The sequence below is a fragment of the Carassius auratus genome, unplaced genomic scaffold (genome assembly GCF_003368295.1).
Source record: "Carassius auratus strain Wakin unplaced genomic scaffold, ASM336829v1 scaf_tig00216506, whole genome shotgun sequence".
Classification (NCBI taxonomy): domain Eukaryota; kingdom Metazoa; phylum Chordata; class Actinopteri; order Cypriniformes; family Cyprinidae; genus Carassius; species Carassius auratus.
Window position 1 is genome coordinate 1 of NW_020528605.1, and position 23,962 is coordinate 23,962.

The window sequence follows — 23,962 nt, forward strand, 5'->3', positions numbered from 1 at the left end:
TACACTCTAAAAAACGCTGGGTTGTTTTTTCACCCAACTGCTGGGTTGAGGCCGTTGGATAGGACTTTGGGATGTTTTAACCAAGTTTGGGGTGAAAATAACTATCTTTTTTAACCCAGCGGGGTGGGTTGAGGACGCGGACGTGAAGGAGAGCACGCACGTCACGTCAAAATCGTACGTCTCTCCAGTGCGAGCAGCCGCCATTTTCTCAGCGTGATAGAAGCGAGAAGCGAGTGAAAGACTATGGTAAGTAACGTTAAATATTCAAAATGTAAAGTTATCTTTTATTGTTTACCCGGTTGTATGAAAGGCGGAAGGTTTTATGAAAGGCAGAACAAAGGAGCTTAACGTTATATCTAACGTTATATAAAAAAAACGGACGCGGTTTTCGCCTCGGACACGGAGGTCTTAACTGCCTCATGTAACGTTACTGAACGGAGGATGTACTTTTAATATAACGTCTGTGAAATGTATTTTGTCATATTTACATAAGATTTTACATTATCTGTACTTTTTGAGGCGTTAACAGACGATTATGGTCACGGTTACGCTCATGTGAATTTGTCTTTTTTTTCGCGGTTAAACTGAATGTATGTTTGTCTCCTAAAGGAAACGGCATTGTGTAGTAAAGACTAGCATAATTATTTAGAGGCTGTTGAAGTGGTAACTGTTAAAAGTATGTTTTACATGTAATGTTTCAGACTTGTCCAGCTCCTGTCTTCATTGTCCTCGGCGCTGAGAGTTAAAGACACAGAAGATGTTTGTGTGAGGAGTCACAGACCTGTGTGAGGATGAGGAGGATGTGTTCTTCTGAAGAGGGGACAGACGGTTTAAGGAGAGTAAACTTCAGAATAACATCAAGTTATCTTTATTTTTACTAAGACTAAAAATAATGTGCGTGTTTTTTTTTAGATGTTGAAATCCAGAGACAAGATAACTTCATTCTTTTGAGACTGATGTAAGTTAAATTATTATTACTTTTTTTTTTAGAAAATTTATGTTTCTGTTGTGTCCTGCCTGTTAACTTCACATTTTGATGCAAAAAACAGTGTGATTTTATATATGTATGTATGTATGTATATGTTAATATTTTATTGAAACCATTGATGTCCCTCTTTGCAGAACTCAAACTAACTGGAGTTAAGGACACAGAAGTATGCTTGTGTGAGGAGGAGGTGGTTTTCTCAGCTTCTTCTGAAGAGAGGGAAAGATCGTTTAAGGCAAGTAAACTTCATAATTTCATGTTATCAGTTGTTGTTTTTTACTTAGAGTAAAATAATGTTTGTTTTTTGTTTTTGTAGATGTTAAAAGCAAGAGACATGGGAGATCATCATTCCCTTGAGATTTTATGTAAGTTATTTTTAGAAAATAAATTTTTCTGTTGTCTCCTGCCAGTTTACTTCACATTTTGATGCAACAACAGTGTGATTATGTGCTCATTTCATTAAGACCATTGATGTCTGTGTTTTTTATTGCAGAAATCAAACCAACTTTGGAGTTGTCTGATTTGGAGAGTCATTATTCTTGGTCTGCGCTCTTAGAGGTAAAGTTCACACAAAAAATAATTTACTTGCCCTCAAGTCATTCCAAACCTATAAGACTTTTGTCTGTCTTTACAACATAAATTAATATATTTTTAGTATTCTCATAATATTTGTTAATCCATTTATAGTTTAGATAATCAGTATTTTCAAGCTTCATAAATATAGAGTTATTGTAGAAGTAAATTCTGATATTTATATATGAATACATCTTAAATTATATGATAGCAAACATGTATGTTCAAAATAAAATATTGGTCTCCCAGACCAGCAATGGAGGACACAAAAAGAGAATATTAAATATATTCATATGTTTTCCAAAAAATGAACAGAGTTTGTATGAGTCTGGAAAAACATGAGGAGAGTAAATTATAAACATTTTAATTATTTGTTGAACTAATGGTTTGAAGAGCAGCCCTCCATGTACATGAATATTGTGAGGTATGTGAATGTCATGTCTGTTTTAATGTTTCAGTAAAGAAGCTTTCTGAAAGCAATATTTATTCAAACAATATCGCATGTCCTCACACTAGTGCTGCCATTATAGACTTCATGAGAGCTGTGATAGACAGACATTAAACAACCACACAAAGTGTTGAAACTTTAAAACCGATTATTTACCTATCCTTACGGATGTGAATACACCTCTACCTGAAAATCGATAGTTTAATTAAATGTTTAATTTTTTCAAATGTGTTTCTCTTAGGCCACTGATGAAGAACAGGCGGTGACTGGGATGAATGCTGGTCAGAGAGGAGAATCTTCTTTCCCCTAAACAGCAGTGGTTTTAAAGGAGGACGCTGCCCTGGATGATGTAGAAGATGTCAGATGCTGTGCTGATGGGGCTTCTTCATGACTACATCAGTTATGCTAAAGAGATCATGAAAATTGACCGTGATGCATGATCTGTATTAATGGACTATGAAACAAACTGTAAGTGTATAATTTGTTAAAAAAAAAAAAGTTAAATGCTTTTTCTGTGTTGTTTAGTAGAAGAGTTTACACTCTGTCATTCATACACCTGCTCACATTCTTTCACACACACACACACACATGCGTCTGTTAAAGGTTATAATATCAAAGTTAATGTTGTGATTTATTTGTGTACTGTCATGCCAGAATAGTTGGAAAAAAAACTAACTAATAGTAAATTTATTGTATGTGTTTTCGTATATTTTTATACAATATATACAATTGAACAAAGTCCAATTTGATCTTAAGTTATATTCATCAAATGTTCAATGCTTTATTTATGAACTCTGTAGCTGTTAATGCCATCCTTTTCTGCATTTCTTCTAACATGTTACTTTTTGACTTTTCTCTTGTTTTTAATAAATATTTTCCTTTTGGTAATTATTATTTGTGTGTAAAAGTGATATTTAAAATGAACAACATTTGTAGGTTTAATGCCTAGCTCAATTTGGGTTAATTTTAACGTAGAAATGCATTGTTTCCCCACATGGCTGCACTGCGAGTTTATTTTCTGCCAGCAGGAGGCGCTAAGAGCGGGAGAGGTAGGTTTCTCCGGTAACGGCTGCAGAGCGGTACTGAGCTCACAAACGCTGCCTTATCAAGCACATGCGAAATGATATCGAACATTTTCTAAATACAGTAGTTTTCCTTCTGAAATACAGTGATAAAAAAAAACACCCGCTCTGTTTTTTTAAACCCTGCAATATAGTCATTTTAAACCATAAAAAAGGCAACCCAGCAGGCTGGGTTAAATATGATAACCCAACTGGTTGTTCGTCCCTTTTTGACCCAGCGCTGGGTTGTCAAAATAACCCAAATTGGGTTGTTTTCAACCCAGCAGTTTTTAGAGTGTATCTTCAAAGGTCAGCAGCAAAGACATTAGTTAATAAAATGGGATTAGGTACATTTTTGTTATTTAACATATTTAATTATTGCAGGTTTGCGTCATATTCTGAGTTTGCATTTTAATTTATTTTGATGAATACTAAATGTTTTTATTTTGTTTGAGAGAGAGTGGGATGAATTAATTCACATTCACATTTAGTCTAGAACTACATCATGTTCACACAGCGCCAGAGGTGGGTAGAGTACCCAAAAACTTTACTCAAGTAAAAGTTAAAGTAATTCTAGAAATATTTACTCAAGTAAAAGTAAAATTACTAGTCTTGAATAGTTACTTGAGTAAGAGTAAAAGAGTATCGGATAAAAAATCTACTCAAGTAGTTAGTTACTAGTTACTTTGGGTCATATATACGGAGTCTTTTTTTATATAGATATATAGACAAAAAATGTATGTAATGTATGTGTGTGTGTATAAATGTATATATTTCATCAGCCTTTAATCCAATTTATGTAATTTATTATAAAACCCTGTCTGTTTATTTAAGTAACAAATATAGGTATCATGCCATAACATATTTTTAATACGACTGACTTTATTTTAAATGTGAATTTAACATTGAAAGTTAATGTGATATAAATATTGCTACTAATCTTTCATTGTTCAGAAAGAGAGCAAATAACATTTACATTATTAAACATAATTTTCACTGACAGTCTAGATTTCATTCACTCTCAGAAACTACCATTAAAATCACTGAAACTGTTAACACTGTGAAATCAATATCTTAATTATAGATTCGTACACACATAGATCTGCACTTTGTTGTTTCTGACGAGAGAATTCGCCAGAAAGAGGTATTCAGTAAGTGAGCGAGTGAAGGAAGCACCGGCATTTCAGCGATGACTCATCGGAACACCTCTGATTGGCCATTGCATTCAAAAGCTCAACAGAACCGTGTGTGATTGGTTAATGCGCAGCGCTGTAAAAACGCGTCTGTCTCTGGCTCAGCGCCAGCAAGCGATCACAGATCTGAATTTAGCAGCTGATGATATGACTTGCTGAACGTACTCGCACTGGTGTGATTGTATTAAAATTAATAAAATCTTAATTGGCTATTCTTTGTCTTTTGGAAGCTGCATTCAACCTGTTATAAGCCACACACGTACAACAAACTAATGTCACAGTGGTATCGTGTACTGTAATCGAATGTAGCCCAAGTAACCAACCTGTTAAACAGTAGACAGCACACGCGTTCATCTAATAAGGATCTCCATCGCAAGCAAATAATAGCCTTTGCAGATTAGCTTTCAATTCAGTGCAGTTCCATAGCCCCGTTTTCAACGCTGCTAATATTCTTAAACGTTACAACTCTGAGTGAACCGCTTCAGACGCTCAGCTCGTGCAGCATGAAACTGAACGACTCAATCAAACTGATTCATGAACCAATTCACTCGTTTGCCAATTGGTTTGATCAAGCCTTTGAACAGAGTTGACTCAAAAGAATGAATCATTCGCGAATGGGCATCGCTCATTGTCCAGAGAAAAGTAGACGGCGCGTTTGGAATAAACTGAAGCATTTATTGCATTAAGATAAAGTAACGAGAGGGGCGTCGCCCACAGTAACGAAGTAAAAGTACAGATTTTTCCCAAAAAATGTACTCAAGTAAGAGTATAAAGTACCCATCTTTAAATATACTCCGAAAAGTATTCGTTACCCCGAAAAATTACTCAAGTAAATGTAACGAAGTAAATGTAACTCGTTACTACCCACCTCTGCACAGCGCACACATCGCATCTGTACGTCCTATTTCTCCCAGTATGGGGACAGGAGACTGTTTTTCTGTCAATAAACAGAAGAACAAAGTACTTTTTAAATATTTTTTAAAATAAAAAATATATATATATATTTTTGTAAATTAAAAAGTAATGCGTTCATTTATTATTTACTTGAAAAAGAAAATAATCTGATCATGTAACTCACATTACTTGTAATGCATTACCCCTAGATATTTAATGTTAAACTTAATAAGAAATAACCTTTATCCATACAATACTTTGAGCTGGAGCAATGGAACATTATTATGTTCAAAAGGTCAGCTAAAGCTTTTGGTCATGTGTATAATTGTAATAATTGAATAAATGTGCTTTAACTTTAACTTGTATTTTGTCTGTATTAACAAGTAAATTACTTATGCATATATATATATATATATATATATATATATATATATATACTGTATAGAGAGAGAGAGAGAGAGAGAGAGAGAGAGAGAGAGAGAGCATATTGAAGTTTTATTGCGCTCTTTGTAATGTATGTATGTGTGTGAGGCACATTTGGTTGGTTTGCTACAAGACTGAGATCAGCGTTATTAAAAATCCCTTTCCATTTCGCTTTGTAAATGTCACCCAGGAAACACTGGAACATTAGCTTTTTTGCCTTTCAGAAGCATGTAAAAAGCAACCTGCTATAAAATTATTTTAATTACAAACTTGACAGAAAGCCAGCATTTTGTGAGAAGTGTTTTTAAATAAATAAATCCCTGCAATTCAAAAAAGCGTAATCTTCCACTTCCGAAAGGGCAAAATGCGTCTCTGTTTCTGCACCTCACCTGAGTAAAGTACTAATATGTGCAAGATTGATTCGGAGAATAAAATCAAAGAAGCCTTTATGAGCATTCTGTTATATTCTCTGTTATACAGCTGATCTGCCTATGTGAGTGAGTCATAGCTGTTTGCATGGTCACAGAGAGTATATGAGGGACTGTTTGTGCTTTTTAATCAAGTGTACGGACGTTTTCTTGTGTTATTGTTTCTGCAGTCCTATCTCTCGGGACTGTGATGTTTATTATTGTGTGTTTTTCTTTTTTTTTCAGGATAATAAATGCAAAACAAATGTTAGGTACGAATATGAAAATGCTTTTCAGCTTCTTCGGTCACCGAAAAAAAAATTCACATTCGTTATAGACTGCACAAACTGGATTATCTTCGCCCTCAATGTTATACACACATTGCTAATGCAATTTACCTTTCCTCAATGCAGCATTCTCATTAGAACTGTGTGGAAACATAATCATTTTGGACCTTGAGAAATTGCAGAGCTACTACTACAAGCATAAAGGACGCCGTTATTCTGAACATTTCTGCTAACAACTGCTTCTGGATTCCTGTTCCAGATACTTTTGGATGTAATATTTTCTCACCCAGTATTGATGTGTTTGCCATATCTTGCTATAATTGTCACTGAATGCTGTCTGGATAATACAAAGACAGTACTGGCACTCTGGTTTCTCGCCAACTTTTATGTAGGCTTTATAAAACTGACACAGAGAAGCAAGATATACATATTCACGTTAAAGGAAATTAGAGTAATTACATAGAGGCGAATGGAAGCCAATCTTAGAGAAGAACCTCTTATTTCCAAACATTTATCTGAAAATAGATATTTTCAATATCTTCTTGGTGGCTGCGGTATATTTTTTCGGATGCGCTGTTGTATAAAGACACTTTGAGGATGATTTTGATAATTGCCTCTCCAGTGGTCTGCTAAAAGCGTTTTCTTTTGGGTATGTTGGGTACAAGGATGCACTAATACATTGAAAAGTTTTTTTTTTCTTCTTTTCTGAAAAGTTTTGTATACAGATGACAACCATGTGAAAATGACCACCATTCACATGTATCCATGAAGATGACCATAAATGCTTATTTATGCATGCCAGGGAAGTAGTTGGCGATGACATTTTGTATAGAAATAGTATAGTATCTGTGCAGAGTCTCAACAGGTATACAGTATATACATTTGCATGTACTCACTGTTTTCACAAATGTGTATTTTTGTAGTTTATACATCATATCGTAATGGTATTGTTTTAAAAAAACATCCTTTTTGAAACAGGTTTACAAAAATGTGTATTTTCAAAAACCCTGAAGTTTGTTACACCCTGTTCTGCTTGAATCAGGTTGTATACCTTTGTAATACCCAAAAGCAAATGACATATGGTTAAAATAACAAGCCTAGATTGAACTGAAACAATTATTCCTCATACTGATGGTTGAAGTCGGTGTTCTATGCACATCCCACTAGATTCACAATAGTTTATTGTGAGCATTTTTAGAGCAGACAGAATTTGGCTGACAATTGTAAACCATGTAAACCCAATGAAAAACATCCGGATGGACAAAAAGGACTACAGGAGTGTCTTCTCAGGGTGTTCTTAATATCTTTCCATCAAAAAAAAGCATTCATTTTTCAATCCATCAAAGCTCCAGATGACTTTTATTTTCAGACCTTTTGCTGTCATGCACTTGAATGTTGCAAAACACACAAGTTATGTTTTAATATATATCTTATTATATTTTATATAAGTAATGAGCTAGATGGTATGAACCAAAAATCATGTCTTCTTGTTTTTAGACTGAGTGGTGATACATGATGGGCTAAATGTTGAAGTGAAAAACCCAAAACAACTGTAATGGTGTTTTATCTGCACTGGGTTGTGTTGAAAACAGTCTCAAAACACTGAAATCCTTGCATTCATCTCCTGATTTACTGGATCTGGTTAACACACAAACAAGCATTTGAGGACTTATGCAGCAAATAAAGCAGAATGTGGCAGCAATGCACAACACAGAGAGATCCATATGTTACAATTATAAAATAATGTGTAAAATAATAATTATCAAAAGTATGCACATCACAGAGGGATGAAGTGTGCGAACCCCTAAAATCAGCAAGGTGGCCAGACAGACAGAAGAAACCCCCCAAAATGGTCATTTGTAAGTGCAATCGCAAAATACTGTTTTAAATGCAAACTTGTTACTTAACAAACAGATAGAAACTGTTAAAGGGTAAAATAAAAGACCTGCACCCCTCAACTAATACTTGGCTGAAACATCTTTTGCTTTTAATACAGCAGCCAGTCTTTTTGAATAAGAGTCAACTTAACACATATTTCTATTCTTCCTGGCAAAAGAGCTCAAGATTGATCATACTGCAGAGGGATCTCCTGTGTACAGCCTTTTCAAGTCATTCCACAAGTTTTGTCAATTGAATATGATGGTCTGGGCTATTTACAAAAGGTTATTTTTCTTCTGAAGCTATTTCTTTTATAGACTTGGATTTGTGTTTGGGGTTATTATTCTGCTGAAAGATGAAATTTCTCTTTATCTTCAGGTTTTTATTGGAGGCCTGCAGGATTTGTGGCCAAACGTTCTGGTATTTGGCACTTTCTATGATTCGTTCTCTCTTTGAGTCTCAACAGTCCCAGCTGAAGAGAGAAACAACCCTATTGCATGATGCTTGCAGAACCAAGCTTCATCACAAATATGGTCTTGTTTTTTTGTGCCAAAATGTCACATGAAGGACCAGAACTTTCCAGACATCCATGCAGCTCTTGGCAGCCTCCTTGATACATTTCATCTTGTTTTTAGATCCATTTTTGACAGAAGCCCCGTTGTCTCCGCTTGCTGATGATGGCCTTCACAGTATTCCATGGCTAATGTTTTGGAAACACTTTTGTATGATTCTCCTGATTTGTACCGCTTCAAATACCTTCATGACTTTCTTTTAAAATGCTGGGAATATTGCACAAATAGTACGGTTTTGGATTTTTGGAGCTGTGGCTCAGATAAACAAATAAATAAAGGATTTGACATTTGTTGGAGGATTAAAGTCATTAGACTGTGTTACAACATTAGTTCAATATTAGCACTGTCATGCCATGACGGGGCTGCTGGGATCTGAACCTACCAAAGAAAATTGTATTATTATTTATTTAGTTTTATTATTTCAGTAAATCTACTGCTGAATGCACTTTTCTTTGTCTTCTATTGTGTTGATAATTATTACAGTATGCACGGTTGTAACATGCCTGTAGTCTCAGTGATCGTGTTTTTCACGGCATGCAGATTATCCAACTGATTTGTGTTAATTAACTTAAACAGAAACGAATCCAGCATAACATGCAAGTCATGCAACTTATTGGCTTATGAGATCAACAGTCATTCATCGTCCGTTGTGTCTTGCACAGCAGCTACATTTGTGGTCTTCATTCATCCATCAGTTGCAGATGTAAGTTTGCGAGATAAGTGATGAGTTGCATAAAGTCTGATCTGCTAATTTATCGTTCCTCCTCCCAAACCAATTACAGGCTCAGATTTGCATCAGAATTACTTAACTACTTGATTAGAGTGGATGTTGAGTTAATTGGATGGTGGAGTCCTTATAACAACGAAGTGAGTGACAAATTAGGGTTCAATTATCTCTAACGCATGGCTGTATGTTATTTTTCAAGGACTTTAATCAAAGCAGTACACTAAACAACCAATCCTTAAAGGAAACACAGCTGTTGCTTAGTGTGCACAAGACATATACATTTTCAGTCACGTCTTGGTGCCTGAGACAGTTGCAAGTTTTCTGATACTGGAGAGGCTGTTGAAGTGAACCCTGCCACGTTATTGTGCCAATTTTATGGATTTATCCTTGAGCTGATGTTAGTAGTATTAAATTTGTTGTAGATATAAATAAAATCTTTGTGAGATTTTTATTCACAGTATAATATATATCAAATGGGGAAAGAATAGTTCATTCAGTAATGAAATTGGCATGGTGTTCCAAAACTATATGTTTAACTATTCGTTCTGTGGAAAATAATGATAATGTGTAAACAAATAAACACAATAAGCACAATACAGCAACAACAACAACAACAACAACAATAATAATAATAATAATAATAATAATACAATTAAAAATAAATAAATATAAAACAAATACAGTTTAAAAATAAATCAACAAATAATATCTAAATACAAGTCTAAACCTATTCTGATAAATATTATGTAATAATATTATGTTCTTATATATACATATACACACATAATTCATAGAAGCTATTGTGTAATTACTATTGTGTAATTACTATTAATATACTTTTTAGCACTATATATATATATATATATATATATATATATATATATATATATATATATATATATATATATATATATATATATATATATATATATATTATGGCAAGCCGTTCAGGAAATAATTATATTTATAAAATTAAGTCTGAATATATATAGAATGAAAGTCTGAATATATAGAATGAAAATCTGAATATATAAAATGAATGTCTGAATATATAGAATGAATATCTGAATATATAGAATGAAAGTCTGAATATATAAAATTAATGTCTGAATATATAAAATGAAAATCTGAATATATAGAATGAAAGTCTGAATATATAAAATTAATGTCTGAATATATAAAATGAAAATCTGAATATATAGAATGAAAGTCTGAATATATAAAATGAATGTCTGAATATATAAAATTACTGTCTGAATATATAAAATGAAAATCTGAATATATAGAATGAAAGTCTGAATATATAGAATGAATGTCTGAATATATAAAATGAAAGTCTGAATATATAGAATGAAATTCTGAATATATAAAATGAATGCCTGAATATATAGAATAAAAGTCTAAATTTATGTGAAAGTGTGAATATGTGAAAAGAAAGTGTACATTTGTCAATTCTCACTGAATAATGTGTAGCTTGTTTTAGCCTTTTGAATTGTGATTCATTTAAAATGTCATTCACTGAAATTTTCCAATACTTTCATGAGCTACAAGACTTTTTTGCAAGAGTGGGTCATACTCCAAACAACATAAACAATTTGGAGTCTACATCACGTCATCTCGAGGATCATATTTCCATCCTTGCAACATTCTTAGCAGTTATCGGCAGTCATGTTCAACAAAATGTTGCTGAAAGAACCTTATGCATCATTCTCGAAGGAATTTATGAATCTCTTAGGGAAATGTTGGCTGAAATAGTCCTCCAGGAAGAAGCTGATACACAAGTGCATGGTAGAAGTGCACATTCTTCATCACAGAGAGGAAGGCTGAGGTGAGTGATGATAATTGATTGTACTTTAGGCTCTTTGCAAGTTGCAAACAAAATAATTAATACAAGTTATGCATTAACACTTTGTGAATTAGCACATTTTTGTTATTTTGTTTTTTTCTCATTTGAGGTACAACATATCAGCTGCTCTATTGATTCACATGCGGGACTTAGGATTTAGCTGGATGGCCATATCACGAATGTTGTCTGTAAACATTCGAACACTGTACAACCACAGGAGACAACTTGGTTTAGTGGACTATGGGACTTTCACAAACATTTCAAATGATGATCTAGATCGTCATATTACTGAGGTTCTTCAACAAACCCCTGGATCAGGAGAGACATACATCACTGGTAGTTTGAGGGGAAGAGGGATCAGAGTTCCGCGATGGCGAGTGCGAGAGCGTTTAAGAATCATAGATCCAGTGGGAAGAGTCTTAAGAGGACGAAGGGCTATTCAACGGAGGGTCTACAATGTCTCTGTCCCAAATCAATTGTGGTATGTGTTTTGTAAATTTGTAATTACTCTCTAGCTGGTTAATGAAGCAAGATTGCTGCTGTTGTAAAATCAAAATGAAAAAGTGAGATAATCCAACATAAAAAAAAGTATAAGCATGAAAAAAAAAAAAAACATGATATTTAGATTAATTAATAAATTATTTATATTATTATTATTTATTTATATTTCTAACAACAGTTTTTTGGCAAGAAAAAGACAACAAAGCCAAAAAGTTTAACTTTGATGTGGTTTATAAGAATAAGAATAATGATAATAATAACTATAATAATAACTAGGAATTCCAGAAGCCTTAGTCTGGATCCAACCCTAAATGAAGAATCAAATACCTGAGAAGAGAAGATGCAAACCATCAGAAAACATACAGAATTACCAAAATTTGCCTATATAATTTGCATATATAAATGTATTGTAGAAACTTGATTTGCTGTTCTGCAAGAGGTATGACAGAATACATTAGTTACTGATCAGCTGTTACTTCAATAATTACTTAATAGTTATACAGTAAGAAACAGTATTTTAGTTTAGAAAATTTAGAAAATGTGAGATACCGATACATAAAAAAAAAGTAAATGTATAAACAGGAAGGAGGAAAAACATTATTGAGAATGTGTTATTTATTTATTTTTCACAAAAGCTTTTTGGCAAGAAAAAGACAAAAAAGTAACACTTTGATCCAATGTGGTTTATAATAATATAAATAATCCTTATTTCAGGCATATTGACACAAACCACAAGTTAAATCCATGGGGATTCGTGTTTCACGGTGGAGTTGATGGCTATAGCCGCTGTATTACCTACCTGAGATGTTGCACGGACAACAGAGCATCAACTGCCTTGCAACTTTTCCAAAATGCAGTGGATCTGTTTGGACTCCCACAACATGTCAGGGGTGATGCAGGTAGTGAGAATATTGATGTTGCAAGGTTTATGATTGAGAATCGAGGGGCAAACAGAGGAAGCTTTATGGTTGGTTGTAGTGTTCATAATCAACGCATCGAAAGATTGTGGGCAGAACTTAACAGGGTGGTGTCAGCTTATTTTAAAGATCTTTTCCTTTTCATGGAAAATGTTGGCATTTTAGATAGCAACAACCCACTTCACATTACGGCCCTTCATCATGTTTACCTTCCAAGAATAAACAGATCTGTTGATGAGTTTATAAGCCAGTGGAACCACCATAGTTTAAGGACAATGGAAAGCCACTCCCCACTGCAACTTCGGACAGCTGGAATGCTCCAACTTCCTGAAAATCAAGGACCACTCAATATTGCGCATGTGCAAAGACCTTATGATCATCGCCGGTGTCATCCTGAGTTAATCACAGTAAATCCCTTGACTGACGATGGAAATCATGGAATAGAACTTTTTTTCGCAGCATGTAACTTGCTTGAAATAAATACTTAGTCTGCGAAGTAATTTTGGTAATGTTTATCACATTGAAGTTATTGTGGTGACAGAAAAAGGCATTAGCATGTAAAATTATGATTTAAAAACAAAATACACTTTTCTTTCACAATGAACCATTGAACATTATTACCATATAAATAGTGTATATTATATGATGCATCCTTGTAAACGTTGTAACATAACCCTGTTGTTCAAGGTGAAACCTGTATTTTAAGTTATTAAATACATTCATTTTATGTAGTTTTGTGTAGTGTAATTTTGTAACTACAGTATATTATATAAAATGAGAATAAATGTTACATTAAAAGGTCTTGGATGCACAAGTCTCACCACTGTAGACACACAAAAAAATATAAGCCAGTGCACAAAAAGTAAGAACAGAAAAACATTTATTTAAAAGAAAGCCATACACAGCCTATAAAGAAATAACAATTCTGTCATAACAATGAAACCGGGGAACATGGCTGTTCAGGTTAGAAGACTGGAACATATAGCTTGAAATACATCTTAAAATGTAATGAAGAACTTCAATTTCTTTTATTGTTTTTTCATTTGTTGTTACAGTAAATACAGAATGTTGGTATCAATGAATAACATAGTGAAATAACAGCAATAGCATAAACAATCTAACATAACTCAAGCTCTACATGCCTTGAAAATATTACCTCTCACGCTCTTCCAAATCCTGGTGAATTGCGTATTGCAAAATCCATGTCAGATCTGAAAGCAGTGTACACTGCATGAACTGGTATGCGTAGAATATTTTCACAAGTATTGGCCACTGGAAATCGGGAACAGGTAATGAACTCAAGTCTTGGCTTTGGAGAGAAACCCAGTGCTGGAATGCTGTCACATCCAGTGAAGAAAACAAGAACATCCTCCAGAGAGACATTGTTTTCAACTGTAAAACAACAAAAAAGAGTACCACATGTCTATGTTAAATGATACCACTGGAGTAATGCAAAATTGTTATAAGAGTAGTTATATTTGAAAGGGTTGCTCATAATGTCACATGCAACACTAACAACAGTCTGGTGAGTATAAAGAGCCATTTAGCAGAATAAAAGATAGGAGTTGGTGAAGACTGTAGCAAATAATCTTTCTCCAAGCCTCTGTGTATAAGGCAAGGTTCAAAAAGAAATGATTGATTGAGTCAGTGTGGAAGAACTTGACTGGTCTGCATAAAGCTAACTCCAAATCCCAGCTGAACATCTCTGGTGTGACTTTAAATGTGGACCTTGAGCCAAAAACTCATCACCAAACACCAGTGGTGTTTTTTTAACCTTGCCTTATACACAAGCATTGCCATGTTAGAATAGAAAGGGTCCTGTCCAAACTGTTGCTATAAAATTAGAAGCACAAAATTTCCTACAATATCATTTTATACTTTAATATTAAGATTTGCACTCATGGATATTACTAAAGAAGTCATACCTGTTCATTGAAAGGGGATGACCCAATACTTTTGGCAAAATTAGCTTTAAATGTTATATTAATGAATTTATAGTACATAAACACCAATTCAAACATTGCAATATAAATATATATTTTTCCCACCATTGTCATGTACCACTATGATGGAGCCAAAAACAATTTTGAAAATAACGGATTGCGTTGAAACCTGTATGAAATACTAAACTTACTTTCAGCATCCTGAAGATAGTCTTGCCAGAAAGCCAGGGTCCGGCACTCTGCTTGAAATGCATTACTCCCTCTTTCAGAATGAATGATTTGGAAGAGATTCTCCACATCATTTGCGGTTAAGGACTTTTCAGCCTTCACAAAAAGGCACTTTGACTGAACAGGATAGTTTTGGAGAGCATCTAGGACACCCAGAGACGTTAAGCCATCTCTGAACCTAATAAAAAGGAAACACGCTGTAATGTGTAGTTTATGTGATTTGAAACATGTAGCACTAGTATTTTTCATTTTTAATTAGATGAGGTTCCACAATGAATTATTATGTCCACCTGTACTGGTGCACTATAAAATGGAAGTTGAGGTCAATCATAAAATTTTCTTATACTGTAGGCACACTTTGTTAGCAACTCAAAAACTTTTTTTTGTACATGCTTTCCTCTTCTATCTCTTGTATTTCTGCTATTTTACAGCCATTAAACTATATTAAATTTTTCTGACAAAGTACAATTACATTATGTGTTCATATATAAACATACCTTTCAAATGGTGCACGGGTCCGCTGAAGGACATACCAATGAGCCAGATCCAAAGCAGTCTCCTGTTTGTTTTCCAGTGTTATGCGTACATTGTGACCAGCAAGACTGATTAAGCTAGCAGCCTGTTCAACTGCATCTTGTAGTTGTGAATCAGTCTGGGCCTGTAAGATCTAAAAATATATACAAAAAAAAAAACATTGTTTGAATGAAGATATACAACTATTAGCTGTAACGTCAATGTTAATGAGTGCATGCAAAAATAATAATTTATCAAAATACAATATAATTAAAGTAAAATATGCCTACCGACTGCAACTGTGACTTTGTTTCTTCATCAGTAATATCTTCAGTTTTGACCTTTACATTGTCAGGGCCCTTTTGAAGACACTCATACATAAGTTCAGACAGGAAACATGGACTCTGCCCCCCATGGGCAATTGACATTGCCATGATCTGGCCAGCATAGAAGTATGCATTGTCTTTCATCGCTATTATCAAATGAAATTAAAACATCATTGTCATTGTAAGTACAACATTTGAAGATTCTTACATTTCCTACTAAATCATTTCAGGTACAACATATTTAGGAATCCAAAATAAATCCTTTACTTGACATCAATATGAATTTATAAGTAGTGTACCTTTGGAGTTGCATGTGAGGACTTTAGCATTAGATGGTCCTTCAAAGATGCCAATTTTGTCCTTGATTTCATGTAGACAGAGTCGGAAAAACTCCCGAGTAGGTCCTCCATTGTCCACAGCACCCTCAGATGTTCCATAGTCATCAGTAAACTTAACATCCACCTTCTTCTCGGGTGAAAAATTGGATCTGCCCATTGCTCTGGATGTTCCATCCCACACATTTCTTCTTATGATATTGAACCGTACAATGCTGTCATTATTTACTCTCGAACCAATCTGCTCCATTATTCTCTCTAAAGTCATCCTTGAATCACTGAAACAATAATAAACAATAAAATAATACAAAAATGACAATGGTAACTCGCCCATTATATGAAACATACAAAAATTATATATTTTTATTTTATATATTTTATACACTTTTACACCATGATTTAAACAACAATTAAATGAAAACAATATTATAAATATTGCTGAAACAATAACCACAGAAAAGATTTGATATGAGATAAAGAAAAAAACAACATTGTGCACACATAAATATATTTCTGAACCATTTAGGTGGTAGCCTGTTTATTGCTACGAGTCTAGAAAATTAAGCTATTGCTATGATACATTAGAATTAAACATTTCTACATAACATCTTCTACTGACCTCTCATTTGTGCTGGACTCTAAGGACCTTGATATGGCTTCCTGGAGATCAGCGTCATCAGAGAGGTATTCTTCCTCAAATAGGTCAAGGTATGTACTAAAAAAATTAATATATCAATATTTTATAATGAACAATGTTTAAGTACATATATGATGTTAACAGAAATAGCTGCATTACTACAGGACAAATAACATCCTAGATGTAATAATAACATTGTCTACTGCTGAGTGACTATTCTAAAACAAAATTGTTAGAATACTAATTGTTATTGTAAACAAGGCCTACTGACGTTAAACCCTGACCATGACAATCCTGTATAAAAAGAACATGTACCTGTAGGTTGTGCTGGGTGCATTGGTTTGGGTGGGACTATGGGATGCCTCAGAGGTGTTGCTAGCAGAGAAGCATGGTGTGTGTCCAGTGCCACTGATAGTGGGACCAATCGAAAAGATGTTGGTGTAGCCACTAGAGATGACAGATGTTCCACTAGACAAGGTAGGAGTCTCATCAATAGTAATGGCAGCAGCAACAGAAGACATGGTGAGGTTGTCAGCTGAGATGGGTGGTGCATTGGTGCAAATATCTTTAGTGTCAATACACCAAATAACTTCATCTCCACCAGAGATGGAAGGGGTATTACTGGAGAGACACTGGACTTCAACAGTGGAGATGGCTGAAACAACTTCTTTGGAAATATCAGGCACACTACCAATGACTGTAAAAACAAGGAAAAATAGTTGGGTTAATTTTTTATTAGGATTTCACTTATATGAGAGTGTTAGCAACAGAACACATTTATATCTTCAACATTACATTATGTAGTAGATTTAAAATAAAAATGAAAAAGTATTTACCACATTTGTCAGGATCCAATGTTTCTTTGAAATCATTCTTGTTTGTGTTGCTACTGTCTTCATCAGAACATGACTGTCAATTGAAGCAAATAAATACATTTATAATAATAATTTTAGTAAATGTATGCTAACCAATACACTATGCTAACAACAAAGCAAGCATTTGTTTTAATTGTCACAACATACTAGTACCAAAGTAAAATACAGTTTTGCCATTGTCCCCTGTTATATACAGTACTGTGCAAAAGTCAAATATAGTATTTTCACATATTTTTATATAGGAAGTATTGTTTACGTTTCTTTTGACATTACTTGTAATAATCCATTGTAATTTATGTCTCTTGGTGTTATATTAGACAGCAACTTGTCTTTTGAAAATCATATTTCCCATGTTACAAAAACAGCATTCTTCCATCTTAGAAACATTGCCAAGCTACAAAACATGTTATCTGTTTCTGATGCAGAAAATCTAGTTCATGCATTTATGACCTCTAGACTGGACTATTGTAATGCACTTCTAGGTGGTTGTCCTCCTTTGTCAATAAACAAGCTACAGGTAGTCCAAAATGCAGCAGTTAGAGTCCTTACCAGGTCAAGAAAATATGATCATATTACCCCAATTTTACAGTCTCTGCCCTGGCTACCTATTAAGTTCCATATCAGTTACAAATTATCATTACTTACCTATAAGGCCCTAAATGGTTTAGCTCCTGCGTACCTAACTAGCCTTCTACCACGTTACAACCCATCACGCACCCTAAGGTCACAAAAGCTGGACTTTTGGTAGTTCCTAGGATAACAAAGTCCACTAAAGGAGGCAGAGCTTTTTCACATTTGGCTCCCAAACTCTGGAATAGCCTTCCTGATAATGTTCGGGGTTCAGACACACTCTCTCTGTTTAAATCTAGATTAAAAACGCATCTCTTTCGCCAAGTATTCAAATAATGTATCTTTAATTGTGAGTGTAGTTGCATCTGATCAAATGCACATTTTTATTCTTTAGCTTAGGTTAAAATAATTAATTTTACTTTGTTGGAACAGAAGCTATGCTAATGATGTCTCTATTTGTTTCTATGTTTTGCCACAGGATTTACATCCCATGGTAACTAGGATTTACACAAGCTCCAGTCTGGATCCAGAGCACCTGAGAAGAGATGATGCTGACCCTCAGAGGACCTCAGATGATGCTAACCCTGAATCAACAAACATAACTAACAAATATTGCTACAAGTGTGACTGCATCATATAATAATTATTAAAGCTGCAGTAGGGAACTTTTGTAAAAATATATTTTTTACATATTTGTTAAACCTGTCATTATGTCCTGACAGTAGTATATGAGACAGATAATCTGTGAAAAAAAAATCAAGTAACTTTGGCTCCTCCCAGTGGTCCTATTGCCATTTGCAGAAAGTCATCGGCTCCCGGTAAAAAACAACCAATCAGAGCTGTGGTCCGTAACTTTGTTTGTGTTCAAAATGTAGAAAAATGTATATAATAAGCGAGTACACCATGAATCCATTTTCCAAACCGTGTTTTTAGCTTGTTCTGAATCACTAGGGTGCACCTATAATAAGTGTTTATATTCGGACTATTTCACATTTCTTCGGGGATACCGCGGCGGAGTAACCCAGTACCTTTGTGATTCTTCATAGACATAAACAGAGAGAAGTAGTTCCGGCTACGATGTTCTTCCGCAAGACGCAAGCAGTTCTGTTTATTAGCCGCTAGAGCATCAAAAGTTCCCTACCGCAGCTTTAATTATTAATAATATTAATAATGTTCATCATCTGTCTGACTACGTCTATGTAATTTTTCTACAAATCCTCTCATACGTGCACAAACTGAGAGTCACCACTTATAAGCTACTACTAAATGTTGTAGAAACATAATTTTCTGTAACGTTGCTTTGTAACGATTTGGATTGTAAAAAGCACTATACAAATAAACTTGAATTGAATTGAATTGAATTATGTATGCACAAGGAGTCTAACAACATCCGGTGCACCACAAAGAGATGTGATCTCACATCACCAAGTCCATGTGCGATTGGAGAAAAAGAAGAAACCAGAAGACTAAATCCAGAAGAACTATGGCAACATCTCAAATATGCTTGAAGAAAGATCTAACAAAAAAGCTGTAAATTTTGGATGCTTGCAAAAATAATGAAAAAATGTAATTTAACAATTAACTACTATTAACTAAATCATATTAAAGTTTGTGTTTCAACAGCTTTAGTCCTTGGTACACTTGCAAGTAGTTTTGCAGGTGAGTTTCTTCAAGCATCTTCGAGGTGTTGTCACAGTTCTTCTGGATTTAGTCTGTCTCAGTTCATTCATGTAATCACAGATGCACTTGATGATGGTGAGTTCAGATCTCTGTGTGGTGCAGACCAACTGTTGTCCTTGTGCAAACAAAAGTCTAATTTGATTATTACACTTAATGTCAAAAGAAATGTTTTGAAATATGAATTGATATTTCCTATATACACACCACAGCAAAATATATTAATAACTGGCTTATAGCAATTTTTGGAGGCTGAAAATACTAGGGTGCCTAAGAATTTTGACAATACTGTAATTTAAAATAAATAAATAAATCTTCTGCACTACTTACAGATTTTTTCTCTTCACTTAAAATGACCTTGTCAGGCCTGACATAAATGGACTTCTGATGAAAAAGTTTTTTCAGAAGGTCTCCACCTAAAGTCTGTTTGGAAGTCAGGGATGGCTCCACTAATTTGTTGTGGCACGACATCAAGATTTGTAATCTGACGAAATAAAAAGCACACTGTATATGAAACTTATTTTGAAGCTAGAAAACCATACAACAGTACATGGAAAGGTATGGTTACAATACACCATTTGTCTACACATTCAAATTTTTATACTCTCAGTTTATCAGTTGGTCAGTTAATATAAATTTAAAAGAATTAGATATTTACAACCATAATGTATTGACAAAATCCAATATTTTGTTAATTTTGTTACATATCACAACAAGGGATATTTATCAAAGCACATTATATTACTAGTATTACTGCAAAAATATAAAATAAGTAATAAATGTGATTAAACACAGCTAACGTTTACCTGCATCCCTCCACAACTGGCTGGAAGGCTGATGTTATAGTCTGCATAACTTTGTCGGCGTCCCAGTCACAGCCAAATTCTAAGGCAGATTTTATATGACCATTTTCAAAAAGCCAAGCTTTCTTGGCACGCCTTGGCACATGTGTAGATGTATGGTCTGGCAGGAGAATAACTTCTTTGGTGAAAGACTGAGCCACCGGACGTAAACTGCCTAGTGCCTGAAACCTTAACATTAAAGAAAATCAACATATTCAATTCAATTAAATATGTATGTACTTTATATTAAGTTATCTTTTCTGTTTATAAATTGGAAGCTGTGTTAAATGAATTTATTGTAAACTGTAGTTGATATTAAGAATTATTTTTCTCTCTCTCTAGTTTATAGACAACATTTGTGCACAACCATATGTCATTACTACAGCAGTGAAACACCCAAAGACTACTAATTCCAAAGTTTAACTACTTAAGCCTCATTAATGTATATTACATTTAAAGATGTACAGTTGTCTACATCTGAAATCATACTTAACACATTTCACCGATATTTCTGAATTTTGCTATGACAAAAACTCTTATCACTTCCAATTAATTTTGTTCTTACCTCTTATGTCTAGGGCCCTTTCGAGTGAACGGGCGAAGATTGTAGATAGCTGTGGGTGGTCCCTGTGAGGTAGAAGGCATGTTTCTTTCTGTAATGTTTGCTTGATGAGCAGGAACGTCCTGGGCTGTGAAGTTCACCGCATTCGCTCTTCCGCGGTGAAATAGCGAATACATTTCTTCATCAGTAGAACGATGTTGAGTACGGTTGCCAGTATTTTGGCCCGTACACGCATTCGCCAGGGTGTTAATTAGATGATCGTTACTTAAAATTGCTGCTACTAAATTTCGTGCGGACTCGCTCATTGCTCAAAATGTGTAAAATAGTAGATGAATAACACAAGATGGCGCTGATAACATCAGATTTTCAGACATTCGTTTTATATATTCAGACTTTCATTCTATATATTCAGAAATACGTTTTATATATTCAGACTGTCATTCTATATATTCAGACTTTCATTCTATATATTCAGAAATTCGTTTTATATATTCAGACTTTCATTCTATATATTCAGACTTTCATTCTATATATTCAGAAATTCGTTTTATATATTCAGACTGTCATTCTATATATTCAGACTTTCATTCTATATATTCAGAAATTCGTTTTATATATTCAGACTGTCATTCTATATATTCAGACTTTCATTCTATATATTCAGAAATTCGTTTTATATATTCAGACTGTCATTCTATATATTCAGACTTTCATTCTATATATTCAGAAATTCGTTTTATATATTCAGACTTTCATTCTATATATTCAGACTTTCATTCTATATATTCAGAAATTCGTTTTATATATTCAGACTTTCATTCTATATATTCAGACTTTCATTCCATATATTCAGAAATTCGTTTTATATATTCATACTTCCATTCTATATATTCCGAAATTTGTTTTATATATTCAGACTTTCATTCTATATATTCAGACTTTCATTCCATATATTCAGAAATTCGTTTTATATATTCATACTTCCATTCTATATATTCAGAAATTCGTTTTATATATTCAGACTTTCATTTTATATATATATTCAGAAATTTGTTTTATATATTCAGACTTTCATTCCATATATTCAGACTTTCATTATATATTCAGACTTTCATTCCATATATTCAGACTTTCATTTTATATATTCAGACTTTCATTATATATTCAGCTTTTCATTCTATATATATTCAAACTTTCATTCTATATATTCAGACTTCATATTATAAATATAATTATTTCCTGAACGGCTTGCCATAATATATATATATGTATATATATATATATATATATATATATATATATATATATATATATATATATAATTTAGAGATGACTTTGGATAAAGGGAACTGTAATATGGTGTTTGCTTGTGAAATATATTAAAATAAGCTCTAAAAATGTATGAAACAAACTTTTGTTGCCTAACACGATGAGGCAACACTTCGTATTCGACACAGACACAGTTTCATGGAAATCTTTGAAACTCTATACATTTTCAAACACCCCATGCTGAGCTGAATTTATACAGAGAAACTCCCCAGCTTTGCTCAAGGCCATTTGTAATGTCACGAAGCTTGTCAAAGTATCGTTTTGGTATTTGTCTTTGAGACATTGATAAATGAATCTAGTTCAGAAACTGCGATTCATTAAGCCATTAAAAAAAAAAAAAAAAAATACTCTGTGTACTTAATACTCTTTATGACATGCCTCCCACTGAATAGTGTTTCTTAGAATTTCCTCATTACCAGTGCCATTTATGGACAGCCTGTTCTCATTTCTTACTCATTAAAGTCTTCGCCCTCTGAGGTAATGGAGTGATTCAGACAGGCGAGCACTGATCTGTAGCTTGTTGGGCCTGTCGCCGCGGGTCTGAGTGCTCTTAGCTGAGTCGCTGATGGAGAAGTAGGGATGCTGGTTGAGGAAGAGGAAAGCAGAGCTTTTAAATGCATAAACATCCAAGGAACTTGTCTCATTCATTCTCATTCTCCGACTGCCACAGTAAGCCACATTGGTGCATGATAAAGAATCGTGATGCTGGAAGGTGGTTGGGCTTCCCACCGGGCAGCGAGTGTTGAGGTGAGTCGAGCTGAACGGAGCTAATGTCACTGCCTGCTGCCCAGCAGTGAGGCCTCTTGGTGGGATACAACTCTACGGTCAAGCCCGACTGGAGAAGGGACCGGCGATAACATGCATGCCTAACAAACGTGTAAATGTGTTGGAACACTTGTGCACGTACAAACCCAACATCCTTAAGATCCTTAAGGGCTTCCTGTTGCCTCGCTGTTGTTTCTGTGATGATGTTTTGTGAATCAAGACAATACAGCTTTTAGTTTTTAAGGATAACTTGACTGTAACCAACATTTGTAAGAAAATATACATTTTAATGCTCTTTATGCCACACCGAATTGAGGGAGTAATTAAAAAAATGAGCCCCTACCAAATATTAAGTACATGTACAGTAAATGAACATACTTTCCAGAAGGCCAACAATTCACTATTTTTTTTTTTATTGGTCTTATGAAGTATTTTAATTTGTTGAGTTGAATTGGTGGGTTTTTTGTTCAATATGAGCCAAAATCATCACAATGAAAAGAGCCAAATACTTAAACTACTTCAGTCTGTGTGCATGGAATTTATTTAATACACAAGTTTCACAATTTGAGTTGAATTACTGAAATAATTGAACTTTTCCACAACATTCTAATTTATTGAGATGCACCTGTATTAGTACTTGTTTACACA

At 34.1% G+C, this 23,962-nt stretch overlaps 2 protein-coding genes across 2 annotated transcripts; one reads left to right on the top strand and one right to left on the bottom strand.

Moving 5' to 3' along the window:
• The first annotated feature begins 11,187 nt into the window (after positions 1–11,187).
• Positions 11,188–13,114, top strand: LOC113098310 (uncharacterized). Its single transcript, XM_026263339.1, has 4 exons — positions 11,188–11,276; positions 11,404–11,775; positions 12,510–12,864; positions 13,022–13,114. Exons 1-4 carry the CDS (start codon positions 11,188–11,190, stop codon positions 13,112–13,114), a joined length of 909 nt encoding a protein of 302 aa, XP_026119124.1.
• Positions 13,115–13,617: 503 nt separating this feature from the next.
• Positions 13,618–21,598, bottom strand: LOC113098311 (G2/M phase-specific E3 ubiquitin-protein ligase-like). The gene is made up of 9 exons (XM_026263340.1): positions 21,224–21,598; positions 17,531–17,603; positions 17,010–17,391; positions 16,677–16,772; positions 16,022–16,335; positions 15,687–15,868; positions 15,381–15,550; positions 14,847–15,061; positions 13,618–14,104 (listed from the first exon to the last, which is right to left on the bottom strand). The coding sequence occupies exons 3-9, from the start codon at positions 17,213–17,215 to the stop codon at positions 13,872–13,874; spliced, it is 1,416 nt and encodes a 471-aa protein (XP_026119125.1). The 5' UTR covers positions 17,216–17,391; positions 17,531–17,603; positions 21,224–21,598; the 3' UTR covers positions 13,618–13,871.
• Between the last annotated feature and the right edge of the window lie 2,364 nt (positions 21,599–23,962).

Excerpts from the sequence above, each read along its gene's own strand:
- LOC113098310 (XM_026263339.1), top strand. The coding sequence starts at position 11,188 with ATGTTGGCTGAAATAGTCCTCCAGGAAGAAGCTGATACACAAGTGCAT. Across the intron at positions 11,776-12,509 it reads TCTGTCCCAAATCAATTGTG|GCATATTGACACAAACCACA; the intron begins GTATGTGTTTTG and ends TCCTTATTTCAG. Across the intron at positions 12,865-13,021 it reads TTTTCCTTTTCATGGAAAAT|CTGGAATGCTCCAACTTCCT; the intron begins GTTGGCATTTTA and ends AACTTCGGACAG.
- LOC113098311 (XM_026263340.1), bottom strand. The coding sequence starts at position 17,215 with ATGTCTTCTGTTGCTGCTGCCATTACTATTGATGAGACTCCTACCTTG. Across the intron at positions 15,551-15,686 it reads CAAAGTCACAGTTGCAGTCG|ATCTTACAGGCCCAGACTGA; the intron begins GTAGGCATATTT and ends ATATATTTTTAG. Across the intron at positions 15,062-15,380 it reads ACCCGTGCACCATTTGAAAG|GTTCAGAGATGGCTTAACGT; the intron begins GTATGTTTATAT and ends CCTTTTTATTAG.